Source organism: Erpetoichthys calabaricus, chromosome 9 (assembly GCF_900747795.2).
Source record: "Erpetoichthys calabaricus chromosome 9, fErpCal1.3, whole genome shotgun sequence".
NCBI lineage: Eukaryota > Metazoa > Chordata > Cladistia > Polypteriformes > Polypteridae > Erpetoichthys > Erpetoichthys calabaricus.
This window is the reverse complement of record NC_041402.2, coordinates 73,519,561-73,538,347: the sequence shown is the minus strand read 5'-3', so window position 1 is coordinate 73,538,347 and position 18,787 is coordinate 73,519,561. Positions and strand designations below refer to the sequence as shown.

Sequence of the window (18,787 nt, the reverse complement as noted above, 5' to 3'; positions counted from 1 at the left end):
ATTTGAAGTGTTTGAATAAAGTTCCTGTCTCTCTACAACCTCCTGTGTTTCTGCGCAAATCTGTGACCCAAGCATGACAATATAAAAATAACCATATAAACATATGGTTTCTACTTCGCGGATTTTCTTATTTCGCGGGTGGCTCTGGAACGCAACCCCCGCGATGGAGGAGGGATTACTGTATATATATCTCTCTCTCTCTCTCTCTCTCTCTATATATATATATATATATATATATATATATATATATATATATATATATATATATATATATATTTATATATATATATATATAATATATATTTATATATATCTCCGTGGCTCATCCTGAGCGTTGACCCTGATGAGCGTGGACCCTCCGCTGGCGCTGTTGCTCTGCCTTGCCTTCTTCTTCCCCATCACGGACTTGGTAAACTTGGGTTCAGGCGATTTATTCTGCGTGTCTGGACGCTGTCTTCTTGGGGTTCTTCTTTTTGTTCAGGTCCTCTGCCAAACCGATGGCCAGAGAATCCTGCCGGCTACGCCACTGTGACAGATTGGATCGCTATCGCTCCCTTGAACCCTTGGACCAGATGCCAGACACCAGATAAAAGTCCAGTAACTTATTTTATTTGGACAATAATGTGCACCAAGCACCCTCCACTCCACAATACTCATAAATAATTCAATAATCACTAATCAACAATCAGTCCTCCACTCCCAGACGCGTTGTCGCCCTTCCTTCCGACTCAGCTCGCCCGTCTGGGATCTCTCACAGTCCTTTATAGTCCTTGACCCGGAAGTGCTTCTGATCCCTCAGTCCATGTGACTTCATAGCACTTCCAGGTCAGATCAAAAACTCTTCTTTGTCTTTATCCTGGAAGAAAATCATTTCTTCCGCTCCCATGACTGGGAAGTACTTCCGGGTTATAGGGAAAGTAGCAGTCCCTGCTCCTCCCTGCAGCGTCCCCTGGAGGCCCCCATGGTATCCAGCAGGGCTGTGATGTAAAAGTCCACTCTCCATGATGCCCTGCTGGAACTTGGGGCACCACTATGTTGCAAGAAGAGCTTCACCTGGCGGCCTGGGGGTATTGGCCGGGATGAACGTCCGGCCATATCCCACAATATATATATATATATATATATATATATATATATATATATATATACAGTAATCCTTCCTCCATCGCGGGGGTTGCGTTCCAGAGCCACCCGCGAAATAAGAAAATCTGCGAAGTAGAAACCATATGTTTATATGGTTATTTTGATATTGTCATGCTTGGGTCACAGATTTGCGCAGAAACACAGGAGGTTGTAGAGAGACAGGAATGTTATTCAAACACTGCAAACAAACATTTGTCTCTTTTTCAAAAGTTTAAACTGTGCTTCATGACAAGACAGAGATTACAGTTCTGTCTCACAATTAAAAGAATGCAAACATATCTTCCTCTTCAAAGGAGTGCGCGTCAGGAGCACAGACTGTCAGAAAGAGAGAGGAAAGCAAACAAATCAATAGGGCTGTTTGGCTTTTAAGTATGCGAAGCACCACCGATACAAAGCTGTTGAAGACGGCAGCTCACACCCCCTCCGTCAGGAGCAGGGAGAGAGAGAGAGAGAAAAACAAACAGTCAGAAATCAATACGTGCCCTTCGAGCTTTTAAGTATGCGAAGCACCGTGCAGCATGTCGCTTCACGAAGCAGCTTCACAGAAGGTAGCAACGTGAAGATAATCTTTCAGCATTTTTAGACGAGCGTCAGTATCGTCTAGGTGTGCGAACAGCCCCCCTGCTCACACCCCCTACGTCAGGATCAGAGAAAGTCAGCGCAAGAGAGAGAGAAAAGTAAGTTGGGTAGCTTCTCAGCCATCTGCCAATAGCGTCCCTTGTATGAAATCAACTGGGCAAACCAACTGAGGAAGCATGTACCAGAAATTAAAAGACCCATTGTCCACAGAAATCCGCGAACCAGCAAAAAATCCGCGATATATATTTAAATATGCTTACATATAAAATCCGCGATAGAGTGAAGCCGCGAAAGGCGAAGCGCGATATAGCGAGGGATCACTGTGTATATTATATATATATAATACACACACACACACAATGTGAACCAAAATGAAGTACCACATTTCTCAAGGTCATTGCACGAGGTAGAGGAAGCCGAGTGGGTTGGGGTCTTTTGATAGGGGACGCCTTGTAGTTTTCAGTCAGAAACATGCCTTGGTCCGGTGCGTACCGTGTTTTTGCTGTTGAAGCATTCTTCAAAAACAACAAATCCATCATCACTACGCAATGGGCCTTACAAATGCTCTTCAGCATTCCTCCTAACGGTGACGTCCCAAATAGGAAAATAATTCTTCAGTGGGTGACTAAATTTAGACAGACGGGTACAAAATTGAACAGAAAATCTCCAGGCAGTCCTCGAATTGTGTGAACTCCTGAAAACATCCAAGCTGTAAGGGCATCAATTTTGCAGTCTCCTAGACATTTAACGTGCAAGCATGCTTCTGCCTTAGGCATTTCCAACACATCTTTGAGGAGGATTTTGCATGAGGACCTTAATTTCCATCCATACAAAATGATGGTAGTGCAGGGATCACTGAGAGAGACTGGGAGAGCCGTAGAGAGTTGTGCACGAACATTCTACAAAACGTTCATTGAGATGCCATCGTCATGTGCAGCAATGAGGCACATTTCCATTTGAATGGTGGCATAAATAAGCAAAACATTTGCTATTGGGCTGAAACCAGCCCTCGTGAATTTCATCAGAGACCCCTGCACAGTGAGCATGTTACAGTTTGGAGTGCTGTTGCGGGGGGAACAACGGTCACCGTTACTTCAGAACATTACAATTGGAAGAGATGAATATGGTGGATGCCTGGTTTCAACAGGATGGAGCAACAGCTCATACGGCATGGAAATCCATACAAGTTTTGCAGGAGATGTTCCCGGGGAAGCTGATCTCCCTGTGCGGCGATGTCTGGTAGCCTTCACATTTGCCTGATCTTGCTCCATGTGATTTCTTCTTGTGGGGCTATCTCAAGTTGAAGGTATACACACATTGACTTCAAAACTTCAAAGCCCTCAAGGACGCTATTTGCCATGAAATTGCCGATACTCCCCTTGAAATGGCCAAACAAGTTCAGAAATTGTCAGTGTATCACTAATGATGGCCACTGCCTTGAAGACGACATTTTTAAAACGCAGTGAAGAAATCTATTTTGTATATCCTTTCTTGTGTCGTAATGAAATTTATTTTGTAGAATAAATGTTTGAAATGCGGTACTTCTTTTTGGCTCACCCTGTATATATAGTAATGTCTGGGTGAACAGACCGAGGATGTCAGAAGAAAGGTTGGGCTGCCAAACTTTCCCTTTAGTGAACGTGAAAAAAAAATAAAGATTTGTGCTCTCGGCAATCTGCTAGCAAAGCTTTCCAACCTATTGCATTGTACTTCAGTGGAAGTTCTGTCTCTGTTGAGGTCCTGGTCCACAATAAGCACCTCCTTTCAGGGACCACCCATCACAGGCCTTGTGAGGGGGTGCTAAGCACCGTCTTTGGACACCCTGTTGGACCTGTGGTGGAGAGGGAAGAAGTGGTTAGTGCCAGTGCCCCTTTTTGCCTGCAGGTGGTACTGCTTACCGTTAAAAAGCTTGGAAGGTGGTCCCCAGGTGCAAATTGCGCAACTATAAATATAGAAATACTCTTAAAGAAAAAAAAAAAGTAAAAACTTTGGTTGGATGTTTGTTCCAGCTAATGTAAGGTAAGCAGATGATCATATAATAACACTTCATTTAACACTTCCACTTAGATGCAAAAATTAAATATGCTTTAAAATTTTCTGTAATTGATTCCCTGATATTTTAGCTGTTACGATACAGTAAAATCTGATCTGATTCAAGCTGGAAGTGCAAGAACACTTATTGGGAATGACATACTATAATTCAAGTTAGACCTAGGTAATTTTGTGAAATTTCTACAATATCCCTAACTCCCTGGGTACTGATGACAATGGATTAATAGTATATAGTAGTATATCATCTGCATAATAAGATACTTCTGTCCATGCAGTCCTCCAAATATCTTTAGTGTATTAATATAAATGAGGTTTAACAGCAGTGGTAAAGAACTGTTTCTGCACTATAAAGCAATATTTTCAAAGATTTTATAAATAACACAGTCGCTTCTTGGAGTAGATTACAATAGTTTAATCCACGCACAAAAATTGGGTCCAAACCTAATGTTATTCTGTATAGTAGATGATATGCTAATTCCACTCCGAAAGGCTTTTTTAAGTATAAAAAGATAACCTTACCTTGGGAAGCTCAGTGGCTACAAAAGAATATATTGTATTGAATACTCTAAAACCTGATTCTGCAGCAAACAAAAATTAATACTGTATATGTTTTTCATTTTAATAGCAGGTGGAGTGGCCTCACATTTGCCTGGGCATGGGTTGGAATCCTATTTGTATGGTGTTAGTAAACACACACAGAAATTTGAAGAATGTACAATGTGTTCATCTTCCCCACATTTCAGAAATATACATGTTAGGTTATTTTTTTCACCTCCAAGTTGGCTAGGTTTGAATGAGTTTTAAGATGTTGATAACCTGTAATGCACTGTTCTCCTATTTAGTGATTATTAATGCCTTCTGCATGGTTCTCGCTGTTTAAACTTGAAATAAGAAAAGTGAGGATATGAAAAAAGAATCTTATCACTCACAAGTATTTAAAAACAGGAGTTGATGATTTGTGTCTCTAGAAGAGTTTAAAGGATGCAAACACAAAACATGGTGAAGTAATAATTTTAATTAAAAACTAGAGTACAGTTCTCTTTAAGGATTATAAAAACTTGTAGTTGCTGATTAAAGCAAACTCTGAGTACACAACTTGCCACACATTTCAAAATAGAATCTGAAACACACTGAAACTGAACACTTCTGCCAGTGACCCAGTGTACCCTTCCTCTAGAATAGGATGCAGCAGCTTTTTGTGATGTCACCTGCTAGTTAAAGTACGGTACAGCTAATATTGCTCTGTGTTTTAAGTATTATTTTAAATACTTGGTTGCTATCCACTCTAGATTTCTGTTTCATTAATCTTTCAAGTATAGTGCACACAACAACAACATTTATTTATATAACACATTTTCATACAAATGATGTACCTTAAAGTGCTTTACAAGATGAAGAAAGAAGAATTCATAAAAAACAAGATTAAGCAATACTAAATAACAAAGAGTAAAGTAAGGTCCGATAGCCAGGAAGATGAAAATAAAAAACTCCACAGGGCTGGAGAAAAAAAAACCAAAATTTGCAGGGGTTCCAAGGCCATGGGGTATTCTACCTAACATAAATTATTTAAGTCCATCCTAATGGTTTTCAGGCTTCACGTGAAAGCATTTGATGATGATGGTCATGTAGACATCGGACCTTCAGTTCATCAATGTAGCGACTGCATGGTGCCTTGATCAGATCACCACCACCAGATCACCACCACAGAAAAGCTGAAAAAAGAACATTAGAGAAAGTAGGTATTAGTATGGATTGTGGAGCCATGATAAAAATGATAATTCAATCCATATTCAGTATATCAGGGTTTCACTAAAATGTAACTATGAGAAAGCTATGTTAAAATAATGTGTTTTAGCAGTTTTTTAAAGTGCTCCACCGTATTAGTCTGGTGAATTTCTATCGGTAAGTTATTCCAGGTTTAAGGTGCATTACAGCAGAGGGGTGCCTCACCACTTCTTTTATGTTTAGCTCTAGGAATTATAAGCAGACACTCATGTGAAGATCTAAGATTATGATTTGGAGTATAAGGTGACAGGCATTCCGAAGTATAGGATGGCTTTGTAAAGTATAAACAGTATTTAAAAGTCAATTTTAAATGGCATGCGTAACCAATGTAATGACACCAAAACTGAAGAGATGTGCTCGGATTTTCTTTTCCTAGTTAAGATTCTGGCAACTACATTCTGCACTAGTTGCAACTGATTGATATCTTTTTTGAGTAGTTCTGAAAGGAGTGTGTTACAGTAATCTAGTCGACTATAAAAACATAAGCGTGAACTTATTTTTCAACATCTTGCAGATTTATTAGGGATCTAACTTTTGCTATATTTATTGAGTGAAAAAATACTGTCCTGGTAATCTGATTAATATCTGATTTAAAACTTAGATCAGAGTCAATAATTACCCCTAAATTCTTTACCTTTGTGTTGCCTTTTAAGCCTAATGGATCAAGTTTATTTCTAATACCCTCACTATATCCATTCTTGCCAATCACTAAGATATGTTTTCTCCTTATTTATTTCGAGAAAATTCTACTTATTCACTCAGAAACACAAGTAAGACATTGGGTTAGTGAACCAAGAGAATCAGGGTTATCAGGCGCTATTGATAAATACAGGTGTGTGTCATCACTTTCTGGACTTTCCTGTTACATACAGCACACACAAACAAACAAGTTCTTATATAGCAGTTTTTAACTAAGAAATAAAATCTTACTGAACCAAATGTGAGAAGTGAATAAAATATGTAAAAATACCTCAAGCTCAATTATTTCTGGAAAATTAGGAACTCTGCCAATTCTTTGGAAAGAGCAATTCATCCATTGCAAAGGAGTGCAGAATTCCAGCAGGAGTACATTTATAACCTGTCTCATTACTAACAAATATTTTAAACATTGCACAACAAAGCAGATGATTTGGCTAATACTGTAAGAATGCAGTGAAGGCATCAAGTGTCTAAGAAAAAGGGGGATGGGGGGAGGGCTGTAGAGAACAGATACGATTTGCTGTTTTACAATTAAGACTGTTGTGTGGAGTGGGAATGTTCCTCCTGGGACTTTAATTTCCTCTTTCAGTCCAAAAACATGCTGATTGATTGGTATTTCTAATTTAGGCTTAGTGTTTGTTTATATCTTTGCTGTAAGCAATGATAGGTTAAATTACTGTGGAGATAGCATCTGCTTCTGCTGCGTGTGAGAGTGTGTGGTTTTTTTTCCTGAAACGTCTGTTAAGGAATGTTTTTAAATAGGTTAAGAAGAATGACAATTGCAGACAAGTGTGCAGCGTGTGGTATATTTCTTGCATTAAGCTGACAGCAATCTGTTTTAAGCCAAACATAATACAATGTATTGTCAACAGAAAGAAAAGGCTAAAATAACTAATGATACTAGAATCACATTGCCTGGTTTCACAATCTTTGTATTTCAAATAAAAAACTGATGTTTGTTTTTGATCACTGTAAATGCTCTTGATACAAGAAAGTTTGCTTACTGTAATGCTTTTTAACAGCAAGCACTATTCCAAAGCAGGTTTAAAGATATATAGGTAAGGGTCATGTTTTCATCAAGTGCTAGGTCGACAACTGCTGGATCTGGAGCTGAAGCCCAGTTGTGGTCGTCCAGGATTTTTATCATCCTCATCCTCGCCCGGTGTGTCATCCTTTGTCGGTTGCTTTCTCCTCTCCCAAACCCCTGGTTTTGAAAGTGGAACAGAGAAATTGTTCCACTCAAAAAACGCAGGAACCACTCCCTTCTTCAACAGTCGCTGCTTGCCTCAGACACTGGCTTGTGAAAAATCCTCTTTTTTTAAAAATGATGGCTACAGGCTGGGGTATGGGGACTAACTGTAAAGCTCTCTCTCTCCAGATGGTGATGATCCATTTAAATCAGTTTCTGCATCAGGGAGAAACTTATGAAAAATAAGTACCTTGTTGTACTTGCTGGAAGCTCGACATAAAGGTACACAACAGTGTTCAGCTGTGGAGCTATCTGTACACTGAAACGCTTGCCACTAAACGAAAATCTCAAGTACAGTATGGACAGCAGAAGTGACTGAGCAGGCTGAGATTTCATCAGAAGTATGTCAGCCAAACTGTGTGCATATAGCCTATTCAGTTACCCAACAGAGCTTTTCTGCAGTTCTTGTAATTTTAAATTTGGCCACAGGGTGTCCTCACTGTTAATAGCCATGCATTGTAGTTAAGTATGAAATTACATAGCTTAATCTAGAAAAGCACAGAGGGGAAAATGGTTGGTTAAGAAGAAATCAACCTGGCTTCAAAGTAAACGAGCATGGTAAGCTAAACAATTTAACTAGTTATTTGTTGCCTAAGCAGGAAGGTTGTTGCGAAAGAGTCACAAATGATAAACTCACATAATCATTTATGCTCAAGCAGACTACATAAGTTTAGCCAATGCTGCTAGTCCAAGCGGTAAAGTTTCATTTTCCAGCCATTAATTATTGGTGCTTTTAAATTTAGAAAAAGCACAAAATATATGCAGGACTGTGTGAAAAGTATACAGTGGTAACACAACACAATAATCTGTGCAAAATTATTTTTGGGGCAGTGACTGTGATGTGTTAACCATCGATTGCACCAATAAACAGAGCCACTTCCCTTGTGGGAAGCTGATGTGCTCTCTGATCAGCTCTGCAGGAGACATTCAACACTCTTTCCAAATGCATTTGATTTCAAAAAGACTGGATAAGGTGGCAAGAGAGTGTTCTGTCTTCTCTTAATAATATGTTGCAAACATCTTTTGTGAGCTTTAAATATCAGTAAAAATATAAACCGTACACAACAGCACACCTAACATGTTAAACCTTGCAGTGGTTGTCAAATTGCTAATTTGCATTTTGCCAGCTAAAATGAAATTGGATTTGTATCTTTTTGCAAAAGATGAATTACTGTTTGTAGTGTAATAGCAATGCGTTTATAATGTTTATAGCCTGTTTGTGTGTATTCAGGATAGAAGAGAAGTGCATAGTGCAAACAAGGTATTTATGACTTGTTTCATCAGATGATAAAAGTCATTTGCAAAAGAACGTGTATCAATTGGCACAAGCCAAGACTACATCAGAGCAACCTACTGCTCAGGATAAATTGTGCTTTTTGGTGAAATAGGAACCGTTCTATTTAAATATATTGTTCACATAGTATATTTTGTGCAGAGAATAGTCAAAAAGAATATTAAAAAGGCATGAAGATAACAATTATGGGGACTCTGGAATGAAATGTGATGCATTGCATATTTTAAAACAGAATATAGAAGGTAAGAGCGTAGAATAAGTGAGTACATATTGAGTGTGTAAATGTAATGATATGCAGCAAAATCTTGGAAAAAAGACAGAAATACCACTCACACAAACCTTAACAAAGCAGTCATGTTTGTTTGATTTAAAGTAAATCAGTTGTTTTGCTTTGACATTTTACTTATCTATATATTAAAAATCTCACAATTCAAAACTCATTTGATGCAGCTATTCATCTCCATTTGTGCTGGGATGAGACTCTTCAGGTTTTATAGCATTCAGCATGTTTTCATTAACGTGTTCCCTCTTGAATTTGCAGCCATCTCTTCTTAAAGAAAGCAGGATCCCCGAGGAGTTTCTTCCATCAGATCAAAGCATCATTTCCCTTGCCCATATTGATGGCTAAAGAGACAAGTAAATAGGAGATGGCCAAGTAGCTGTTACATATTTGTCTGTAAATATTAAATGTAAAACACAAAGTAAGCATACATGGTAAAAGACGTTGCCATTTTAATATTTTGGCTTTTTTCTCCCATTTGGCATTGATGAATAAATCTTACTGATATTGCTATTTGCCCTTTATTCCGTCTGTGGTGTCATCAGTACTCTTAATTTCTATAGTCTTTGTGTGTTTTTATGCATTACGTTGTACATATAACTTAAAATTTTAGAAAAATTGTTCATAATGTATAGTGGATGTAATAATAATAATTTTATGTTACTACTGTAAGGCAGGAGTTCTGTAGCAGCTGCATTTGCTTATTGTAATGATCAAAGTAAAAACCATGCTGAGCCTCCTATCAGTCTGGCAAATGAGTCAGACCTCCCATCTACAACCAACATGAAAGGTATAGGGAAAAAGGCCCTAGTACCTCTGCAAGTAACAGGCAGGACTCTGTTGGCAGTACAACCAATGTCTGCCAGCAAAACCTGCAGAGTGTTTTTTTTTTTCAATTTCACAATTGAAGCTGAATCAATTAAGGTAGTTGGAGATTGCTGATGATTAATCATGTTTATTTGTGAAACGCTTCACAAAAACCTGGGCACCCAGCAGTTTTTCAATTACGTGTCAGTAATTCTGATGACAGATTTAAGGTCAAATATAGGACACCAAAGCACCACATTTCTGCTGTTATTCTGATGTTCCTCCCACAACCTAAAAACATTTATACTTTAGATTATTTGGCAGCACTGATTTGGTCCAGAACGTGTGAGTGCAGTTGTGTTTGTGAGTGTGCACTTCACTGTACTGGCTCCTCGTGTATGATATTTCCTGCCTTGTGCCTGCTGCTGGATTGTGTTTCAGTACCCAATTACTCTTAGTTGAATTAATTGTCTTTATTGTTTTATGATCAGTTCTTATTATAGTTCAGGAGATTTAGGAGCCTTAATTGCATACACTTTAATGCCCAATCAGTTCCATATGCAACTACAAAGTATTTATTTTACTTTTTAAGTATAAACACTATTTACTGAAGAAATAGGAAAAGATACCTGGATATAATGTATGACATTAGTCTCTGAATAATGACATAAATATAGAGACTGATAAATTAGGAAACTTATCCAGAAAAGAAGTAAAATATATTTAAAACACAAAAAATCCGAAGTATTGACTCTCTTGGTTTTGACCTTGGTATGTTTTTTACTTTATGTCCTTATTGGATGTCTTGTTTTTAAAAAAATGGCTTTCTTATTCCTGACCCTAAATCTTAATTACAATTCAGTGATCTTAAAGAAAAATGTATTTGTTACTATTTTATTTGCACAGCTTAATTATGACAACTGGCATGCTGGCATGTAATTGTTAAAAAAAAAATACATAACATATTATGACATCATATTTTACTTTATAGTATGATTGATAATGTTTTTGTAGTGATATAACATTTACAAATTTGCAGATTATTTTAGAATACAGTATGTTCACATTGAAAACCAAATGTAAATAGAAGTTTCATCTGTCTTTTAAATACTGTATACCATAATTATAGCTTTACCTGTACTTTATTATGTTTTAAATTCTCTTTTAGACATGGTATTTTAGCTACAAGAGAACTGACTGCTCCTCTGAAAACACCCACAAATATTCACAAATACAATTACATCTGACATCTAATTTCTCGCTTTACTATCATTTGTTATATAGTTGATAATAGCCTTAGGCATATTTTAAAGGTGTCTTTGCTGTTTGCTTTATCTCGCATAGAGTGTGGAGAGTTTTTAAAAAAAAATCATGAATAGTTGTGAGGCTGAATGACTGAACATTAGATATGTCAGTTAGCTACATAGAATATTAGTCTGAATTGAGTTTGGTCACAGTACTCTAGTCAGGCTTGTGTCTAGGGCACCTCATAAGTGGTATAAGCTTGCATGCCATTGTTTGGCAGAACCAGTTAGTCTTCAAGAGCACATAGCAGAGTGCTCAAAAATAACTTGCCAGGGGATGCTTTTTATATTTATCAGCTATCTTTCATCAACAGTGTTTTAGAATTTTTTTGTTAGAGATACATTTTGACTTCACCACTATTACTTACCATTAGTAATAAGAATATATAATTTTCTACAGCATGTATAGTGCCCTTTGTTCAAGTCCCTAAATATTTTCCTGGCCTCAGTTACGTAAGAGGGATGACGGAAATGTTACTCTTGCATTTCATGAACAAAATCCTTTCCTATGGAGCATTTGGTTTAAATGAGCAATCCTACAGTCGTGGCCAAAAGTTTTGATAATGACACAAGTATTGTTATTCGCAAAGTTCAGTGCTTCAGTGTTTTTAGATCTTTTTATCTGATGTTTCTATGGTATACTGAAGTTTCAAAGGCTTTTATTGACAATTACAATACATTTATGCAAAGAGTCAATATTTGCAGTGTAGGCCCTTATTTTTAATGACCTCTGCAATTCGCCATGGCATGCTGTCAATCAACTTTTGGGCCAAATCCTGATTGATGGCAGCCTATTCTTGCACAATCAATACTCGGTGTTTGTCAGAGTTTTGGGTTTTTGTTTGTTCACCCACCTCTTGAGGATAGGCCACAAATTCTCAATGGGATAAAGGTCTGGGGAGTTTCCTGGCCATAGACCCAAATTTTTGATGTTTTGTTCCCTGAGCCACTTAATTATCACTTTTGTCTTATGGCATGGTGCTCCATCATGCTGGAAATGGAAAACGCAGTGTTCGTCATCAGACTGTCCTTGGATGGTTGGGAGAAGTTACTCTTGGAGGATGTTTTGGTACTATTCTTTATTCATGACTGTGTTCTTAGGCAAAATTGTGAGTGAGCCCACTCCCTTGGCTGAAAAGCAACCCGAAATATGAATCGTCTCAGCATGCTTTACTGTTAGCATGACACAGGACTGATGGTAGCGCTCACCTGTTCTTCTCTGGATAGTCTTTTTTTTCTGGATGCCCCAAACAATCGAAAGGGGATTCATCAGAGAAAATGACTTAATCCCAGTCCTCAGCAGTCCAATCCCTGTACCTTTTGCAGATTATCAGTCTGTCCTTGTTGTTTTTCTTGGAAAGAAGTTGTTTCTTTGCTGCCCTTCTTAGAGAAGTGGCTTCTTTGCTGCCCTTCTTAGAGAAGTGGCTTCTTTGCTGCCCTTCTTAGAGAAGTGGCTTCTTTGCTGCCTTCTTGACAGTAGGCCATCCTCCAAAAGTCTTTGACTCACTATGCGTGCAGATGCACTCACACCTGCCTGCTGCCAATCCTGAGGAAGCTCTGCACTGGTGGTGCCCCGATCCTATAGCTGAATCAAATTTAGGAGACGGTCCTGATGCGTGCTGGACTTTCTTGGGCTCCCTGAATGCTTCTTCACAACAGCATTGGAAATAGTTTTTTTCGGATTAAGTTTATTTTCATGGCAATTCATCTGATTACTCTTCATAAGATTTTGGAGTATATGTAAATTGTCATCATAAAAACTGAGGAAAATTTTCTGAAAATTAATATTCTCAGAACTTTTGGCCATGACTGTACAGCCCTATTTCATTTGCCAGTAATGTCCATTTTGTAACCTCAGGTTATTTTCTGGCACCAGTTTAGAACATTAGAACAATCTACATTAGACGAGAACAGGCCATTTGGCCCAACAAAGCTCATCAGTCCTATTCACTTAATTCTTCTCAAAAAACATCATGTCCCTAAAGTTTACTGTCTACCACTCTACTTGGTAGCTTATTCCAAGTGTCTATGGTAATGTATTTAAAGTGAGCAACCTACATTAGTAGTAATATTTTTTTCATTTTTCTTTCCAGCTTGTTTATTCCGGTATAATGCCCTATCCTTAGTATATTTCCTCTATCTGCTTCTGCTGCCATGGTTCCAGGGACCAAATTTACACACTGTTCAAGGTAAGATGACTGCTCTGTTGCTTTGCACTAAAAGACAAATATGTTCTTTAAGGATAAATTTTTTTTCAAGTCATGAAAAGAGCATAGCTTCTACACAGGAAGAATTTGCAGTGTAGCTGCTGAATAACAATGCTTGTCATTTAGATGTGTGATCTCTCCCTTTATTTATAGGTCTTTGATTATTTTCCAGTTGTGAAATATCTGTCTACATATGAGAAGCAAGAGGAAAAACCATAAAGTTTCTAATTTTAAAGCTATAGCTACAGTGTGACTTGAATTGGGAACGAGTGCACACTCAATATTCATTTTATGTGCCTATTTAATTGTAAAGGTCTTTAAAAAGTGTGTGAACTATGGAAATAAAGAACACAAAAACAGAAAAAAGTTTGGGATAGCCTCCCCTTATACTTCAAAAAGTAGGTTTGCAGAAAAGAAAGGCATCTTTACAGGTTGGAGTCCAATACAGAACTGAATAACACTAATGGAAATGGTGGTTATATAGGTGAACTGAAGGAAATGATGTCAGAAAGGCCCGAACCAGAAATAATGTTCTTAGACTTGGGTGGGATTTCTTTCGGCTAGTCTGCAGAGGAAAGTAAGAAAGGGTAAGTGAACACTGCCATTCCCTGGTCTAGCATGTAATTGCAATCATTCAAGCCCTTTAGCTGCCTCCCATGTGCACGTCTGTGACACAGCCTAAGCCCAGACCTATTGAGTTGAGCAGCCTGAACCGAGAGGTTGTGAATCCGAGAAATTGGCATTGGCGTGGAGAGAAAACTTCTAAGACTGGAAGTCTAAAAACCACCTTGTGACTCACGGGTTCGAGTCCATATGTAACACCTTCCACTTTAAGGGTGCATGGTCAGTAACCAGGGTAAACTCAAGGCCTAAGAGGTAATACCTCAGCTGCGTTTTTGCCCATTTGATCACCATAGCCTCCTGCTCCACCGCCATATACCTGGTCACCTGGTCCAACAGTTTCTGGCTCAGGGACTTAGACACTGTTGATGCTGTGGCTTAGCACAGCACCAAGACCTGTGTCTGAAGCTTCCATCTGGAGGATAAAATGCAAAGAAAAATCAGGAGCTTTTAATACTAGTACTGACATCAGGGCCTACTTTAGGTCACTAAATGCAGCTTCTGCTTTTTAATCCCATACCACACTGTTTGGGGCCCTCTTCTTTGTTAAATTAGTCAAGGGTGTTGCTCTCCCAGCGAAACAGGGCACAAAACAGGGTACAAACCGTCATTAGTAACCCTGCCAGGAGCTGAGAAAGGCATGGACTTGTTTCTTGGTCTTCGGACGGGGCAAGTTGTGTATGGCATCAACTTTCAAACACTGCGGTTTCACCTTACCCCTGCCTACTAGGTAACCTAAACATTTGCCTTCGGTCAATCCAAAGAAACATTTCTGTGAGTTAATGCAAAGGCCAGCCTTACGTGGTGTATGGAGTACTGCTCAAACCTGCTGTAGGTGATCCTTCCATGTCTTGGAATAGATGACACAACATCATCCATTTAGGCAGCACTGTAAGAATTATGGGGATGAAGCACTCTATCCACCAGATGTTTGAAGGTTGCAAGGGCCCCATGTAACCCAAATGGAAAGACACGATACTGCCAGTGTCCACTCTCGGTGCGCAATACAGTCATGACCTTGTCAGAGTTCATTAAAGGAACCTGCCAGTAACATTTTGTCATGTTAAGCATGGTCAAAAACTCTGCTTTGCAGAGTCACTCAAAGATGTTGTCCACTTGCAGCATCAGGTAAGCGTCAAACTGTGAAACTTGATTGAGCCGAAGGAAGTCATTGCAAAACTCCCATTAGGCGTAGGCACCAAGACAATGGGACTGGACCGGGGATTATGACTCTTCTCTATCATACCTAAGTCCAGCATACACTTGATTTCAAGTTGCACCTCTTCCTGTTTTGCCTGTGGGAGTTGATATGGGCGTTCTCTGAGAATCACCCTGGGTTTTGTGTCAGGTGCAATCAGAGAGGTATGTCCCGGTCTCTCACTTACCACCTCGGGCACAGATAGGATAACTCTTCCATCTCCTGTTGTTAATGGGCTGTCAAAGTGGGTCCAAAGTTAAGTGTTGTTTTCCAAGCAAAGAATGAACAGGGCTATCCGGAGGACGAACCGGGATTCCTATCCTTCCACGGTTTCAGTAGGTTAACCCGTTCGCTCATTTGACAGTTTGGTTGTTTTACCAGATAATCAACCAGATAAATAACTTTGTTAGGGTCTTGCCAGTGAGCCAACAGTTCAGAATGTGAGGATAGCACTAGGACCATGACGTGATCTCCTGGGTGGAATTCCCGAAGAGCCAGGGGTGGGGGTTGATTTGTTTTCAATCTCCATGCCACGGTTATAATTATGGGCCTGTGATATTTGCACCTTTTACTTGTGTTCTTTAAGGATAGGCAGAATTTTTCCAAATCTATTGCATAACTGTGTGATACAATATATTCTAGTATATTTGTGGATGGGCAGGAATCTTCCTCCCAGCCTTCTTTTAGAATGTCAAAAATGCCGTGAGGTTGTCACCCATATAACAACTCAAAGGGTGAGAAACTCATGGAGGCCTGAGGGACTTCCCGATAGGTAAATAATGAGCCCAGTCCCTTCCGTCTTTGCTGACCACCTTGCGTACCGTTTGTTTTAGGGTCTGGTTGAACCTCTCCACTAAACCATCGGTTTGAGGATGATACACCAAGGTTTTTAACTGCTTTATTTGGAGTAATGTAGCTGTTTCCCTGAACATCTCCGAGGTAAAACGTTCCCTTGGTTTGTAAGGACTTCTTTAGGGATGCTGCCTCTTGCAAAGACCCCTACCTACTCCCATGCAATTGCTTTTGTAGTGGCTGTATGCACAGGAACAGCTTCATGATACTGGGTATCATAATCTGTGAGGATTAAAATCTATTTTGTAAGGTTTCTAAACTGTTTTGGGACTCCCCCCAAATGGACGACACGCCGAAGAGCATCCCGAAGCATGATCCCCGCATCTGTGGAAGACAGCTTATCTGTCACCAGGACAAACACAGGCTAAATAAAGCTGGTTTTGCTAAGGTACTGAGACAGCCTCATGTTTTGGGGTGCAAGACAGGGACTCACATGTCACAATTTATTTTCTCTAGCTGAGGGCTGCAGAGGTCCAACCAGATCTACCCTGATTTGTTCAAAGGGAACATCAATAAAGGGAATGGGGACTAGTGGAGCACTGTCCTTTTTAGGAATTTGACACAATTGACACTTTGGACAAGAAGTGCAACACAGTCGAACTTCCTCACTAATCCCTGGCCAATAGAATTGGAGCTTAATGCACTCAAGTTTTTTCGTTCCCCAAGTGGGCTCCCAGGAGGTGGGTGTGTACTAATTCACAGACCTGCCACCGGTAAGGCTGCAGTACTACCCACAATGTCCAAAACTCCCATTAATGCTCGGGTACCTGATAGAGAAAGTTATTATGTAGTACAAAGCGAGGCCCTGTGGCATGGGATGTTGTGTGCGTTGGCCATTTACTGCATTATTTGCAAACTTGAGGGAATCATCGTTCCACTGCTCCCTTTTAAAAGAGGCCAGAGTTTGCCTGAATTGAAACTGTAATCTAGATAGATGGTCAGGGTCAACCACAACGATCATAGTTTCATCCCAAGACGTCGATGGGAATGTAGAGGAAGTCTTATCCTGCGACGTTCCAGAAGTCACCACATCAAACTTCACGGCCATGTGACTCTTCGATGCCAGAGGTGTGGAGGGAGCTTAGGGCGAACTATCCCCATCTGTTAGTATGCCCAAAACTTTTTTTTGGAGTGGTTTGTGAAAAATCATTTTTACTATCACACCAGTCTCACCCCAAATATAGGTCAGACTGGTTTTGCCTTTCAACTGTTTCTGCGGTAACACAGAATGGCGTGCAACAATGGAAATGTTGCTGTCGGAATCTATCAAAGCCGTCACCTTCTGCACATTAACTATTACCACCACTGTTTAAGAAAGAGACAGAGGATTAGCGAGTACACAATACCTTTCTCTCTTTGTCCAGCTACAGTCCATGGGCTCACCGTTTTGAGGGCAGTAGGGGATGGTCCACCCTCCATCTCACATTAGCAGAGAGAATCAACACTCTTAAGATGAACATCCTTTGCAAGCTGCTTTTTCTATTTCAAACAATCCCCATATACATTAACAAATCTTTTTAAGAAATTAGATTCAATCATAGCCTCATTTATTTAGAATTTGAAACATCTATACATCCAAACGGTGACTCTACAATGACCTAAAGAAAATGGGGGCATGGCACTACCTAACCTTCAGTTTTATTACTGGGTGGCAAGTATACAGGCCATAAAGACCTGGATGTCTACACGGTCGATGAACATATACAAGCCTACAATAGAATTAAAATCTTGCAGTACTTCTTTATATTCCCTGCTCTGTGCTCCAGTAAATACAAAGTATTGTCAATACACTAATAATCCAATTGCCCTTCATTCACTCAAAATATGGAACCAATGTAGGAGGAACTTTAAGAAGCTCCTATCTGTTGCACCTGTACATGACAACCACATTTTTCCACCCTCTCAAACATACACAGTATTTAATGCTTAGAAAATGTTTGGGATTAAAACATTTAGAGACTTGTACGTCAATAATGTTTTTGCATCCTATGAGCAATTAAGCTTCAAATTTAAGTTCTCAACAACACAGTTTTTCCACTATTTTCAAGCTAAAACTATCCAAAAAATGTTTCCAGGGCAAAATGAAACCTGTGAACATTGCAATCTACTGTAGCTCCGGCCTCACTGGGCAACGTGTTTTGGGAGTATACCAGATTAACATTGTTTTGGACAAAAATCTTTGCCTATCAGATAGCCTGGGTGTCACAGTCACTCCTATCTCATTAAGTGCTGTTTTTGGTGTACATTCAGATGGGCTTAAAGTGGAGAACAACAAATAAATTGTAATTGCCTTTACCTGGCTACTAGCATGTAGACTTAACCTTGCTCAACTGGAAGAATCCAACCTGACCACTTCTAAGTCAGTGTGTAACTAATGTCCTATACTATTTGAAATTGTAAAAAATTCAAAAAATTAAATTCTCACTCAGAATCAGCTCAAAACTTTTTTTAAATATGGCAGGATCTAATCTTAACATTTTAGTATAAATTTTATATTGGGGAAAATGATACTCTTCCTTCCTTGCTGCTTTTAAAGATTTGCTTTGTTGGCTGGCTGTCCTCTCTTTCTTTTGGGTGGGGGTTGAATTTTAGTTTTGTTAAGTTTAATTTGATTGTATGGATTGTTGTTTTAATTAATTAAAGTTAATGAAATTAAAAATATACTTTTTATTATTAATTACAGATTGCATTGTTAGCTGATATTTAAAGGTAATGCT

The 18,787-nt window shown here is 39.1% G+C and overlaps 1 protein-coding gene across 6 annotated transcripts in view; it reads left to right on the top strand.

Moving 5' to 3' along the window:
* piezo1 (piezo-type mechanosensitive ion channel component 1) overlaps positions 1–18,787 on the top strand; it is a 389,501-nt gene that overhangs the window by 136,473 nt on the left and 234,241 nt on the right. For all 6 annotated transcript variants that reach the window (XM_051932193.1, XM_051932192.1, XM_051932194.1 and 3 more), the window contains exon 3: positions 13,286–13,381. In XM_051932193.1, coding sequence (XP_051788153.1) covers positions 13,286–13,381 — 96 coding nt within the window. The remainder of the gene's footprint in view (positions 1–13,285; positions 13,382–18,787) is intronic.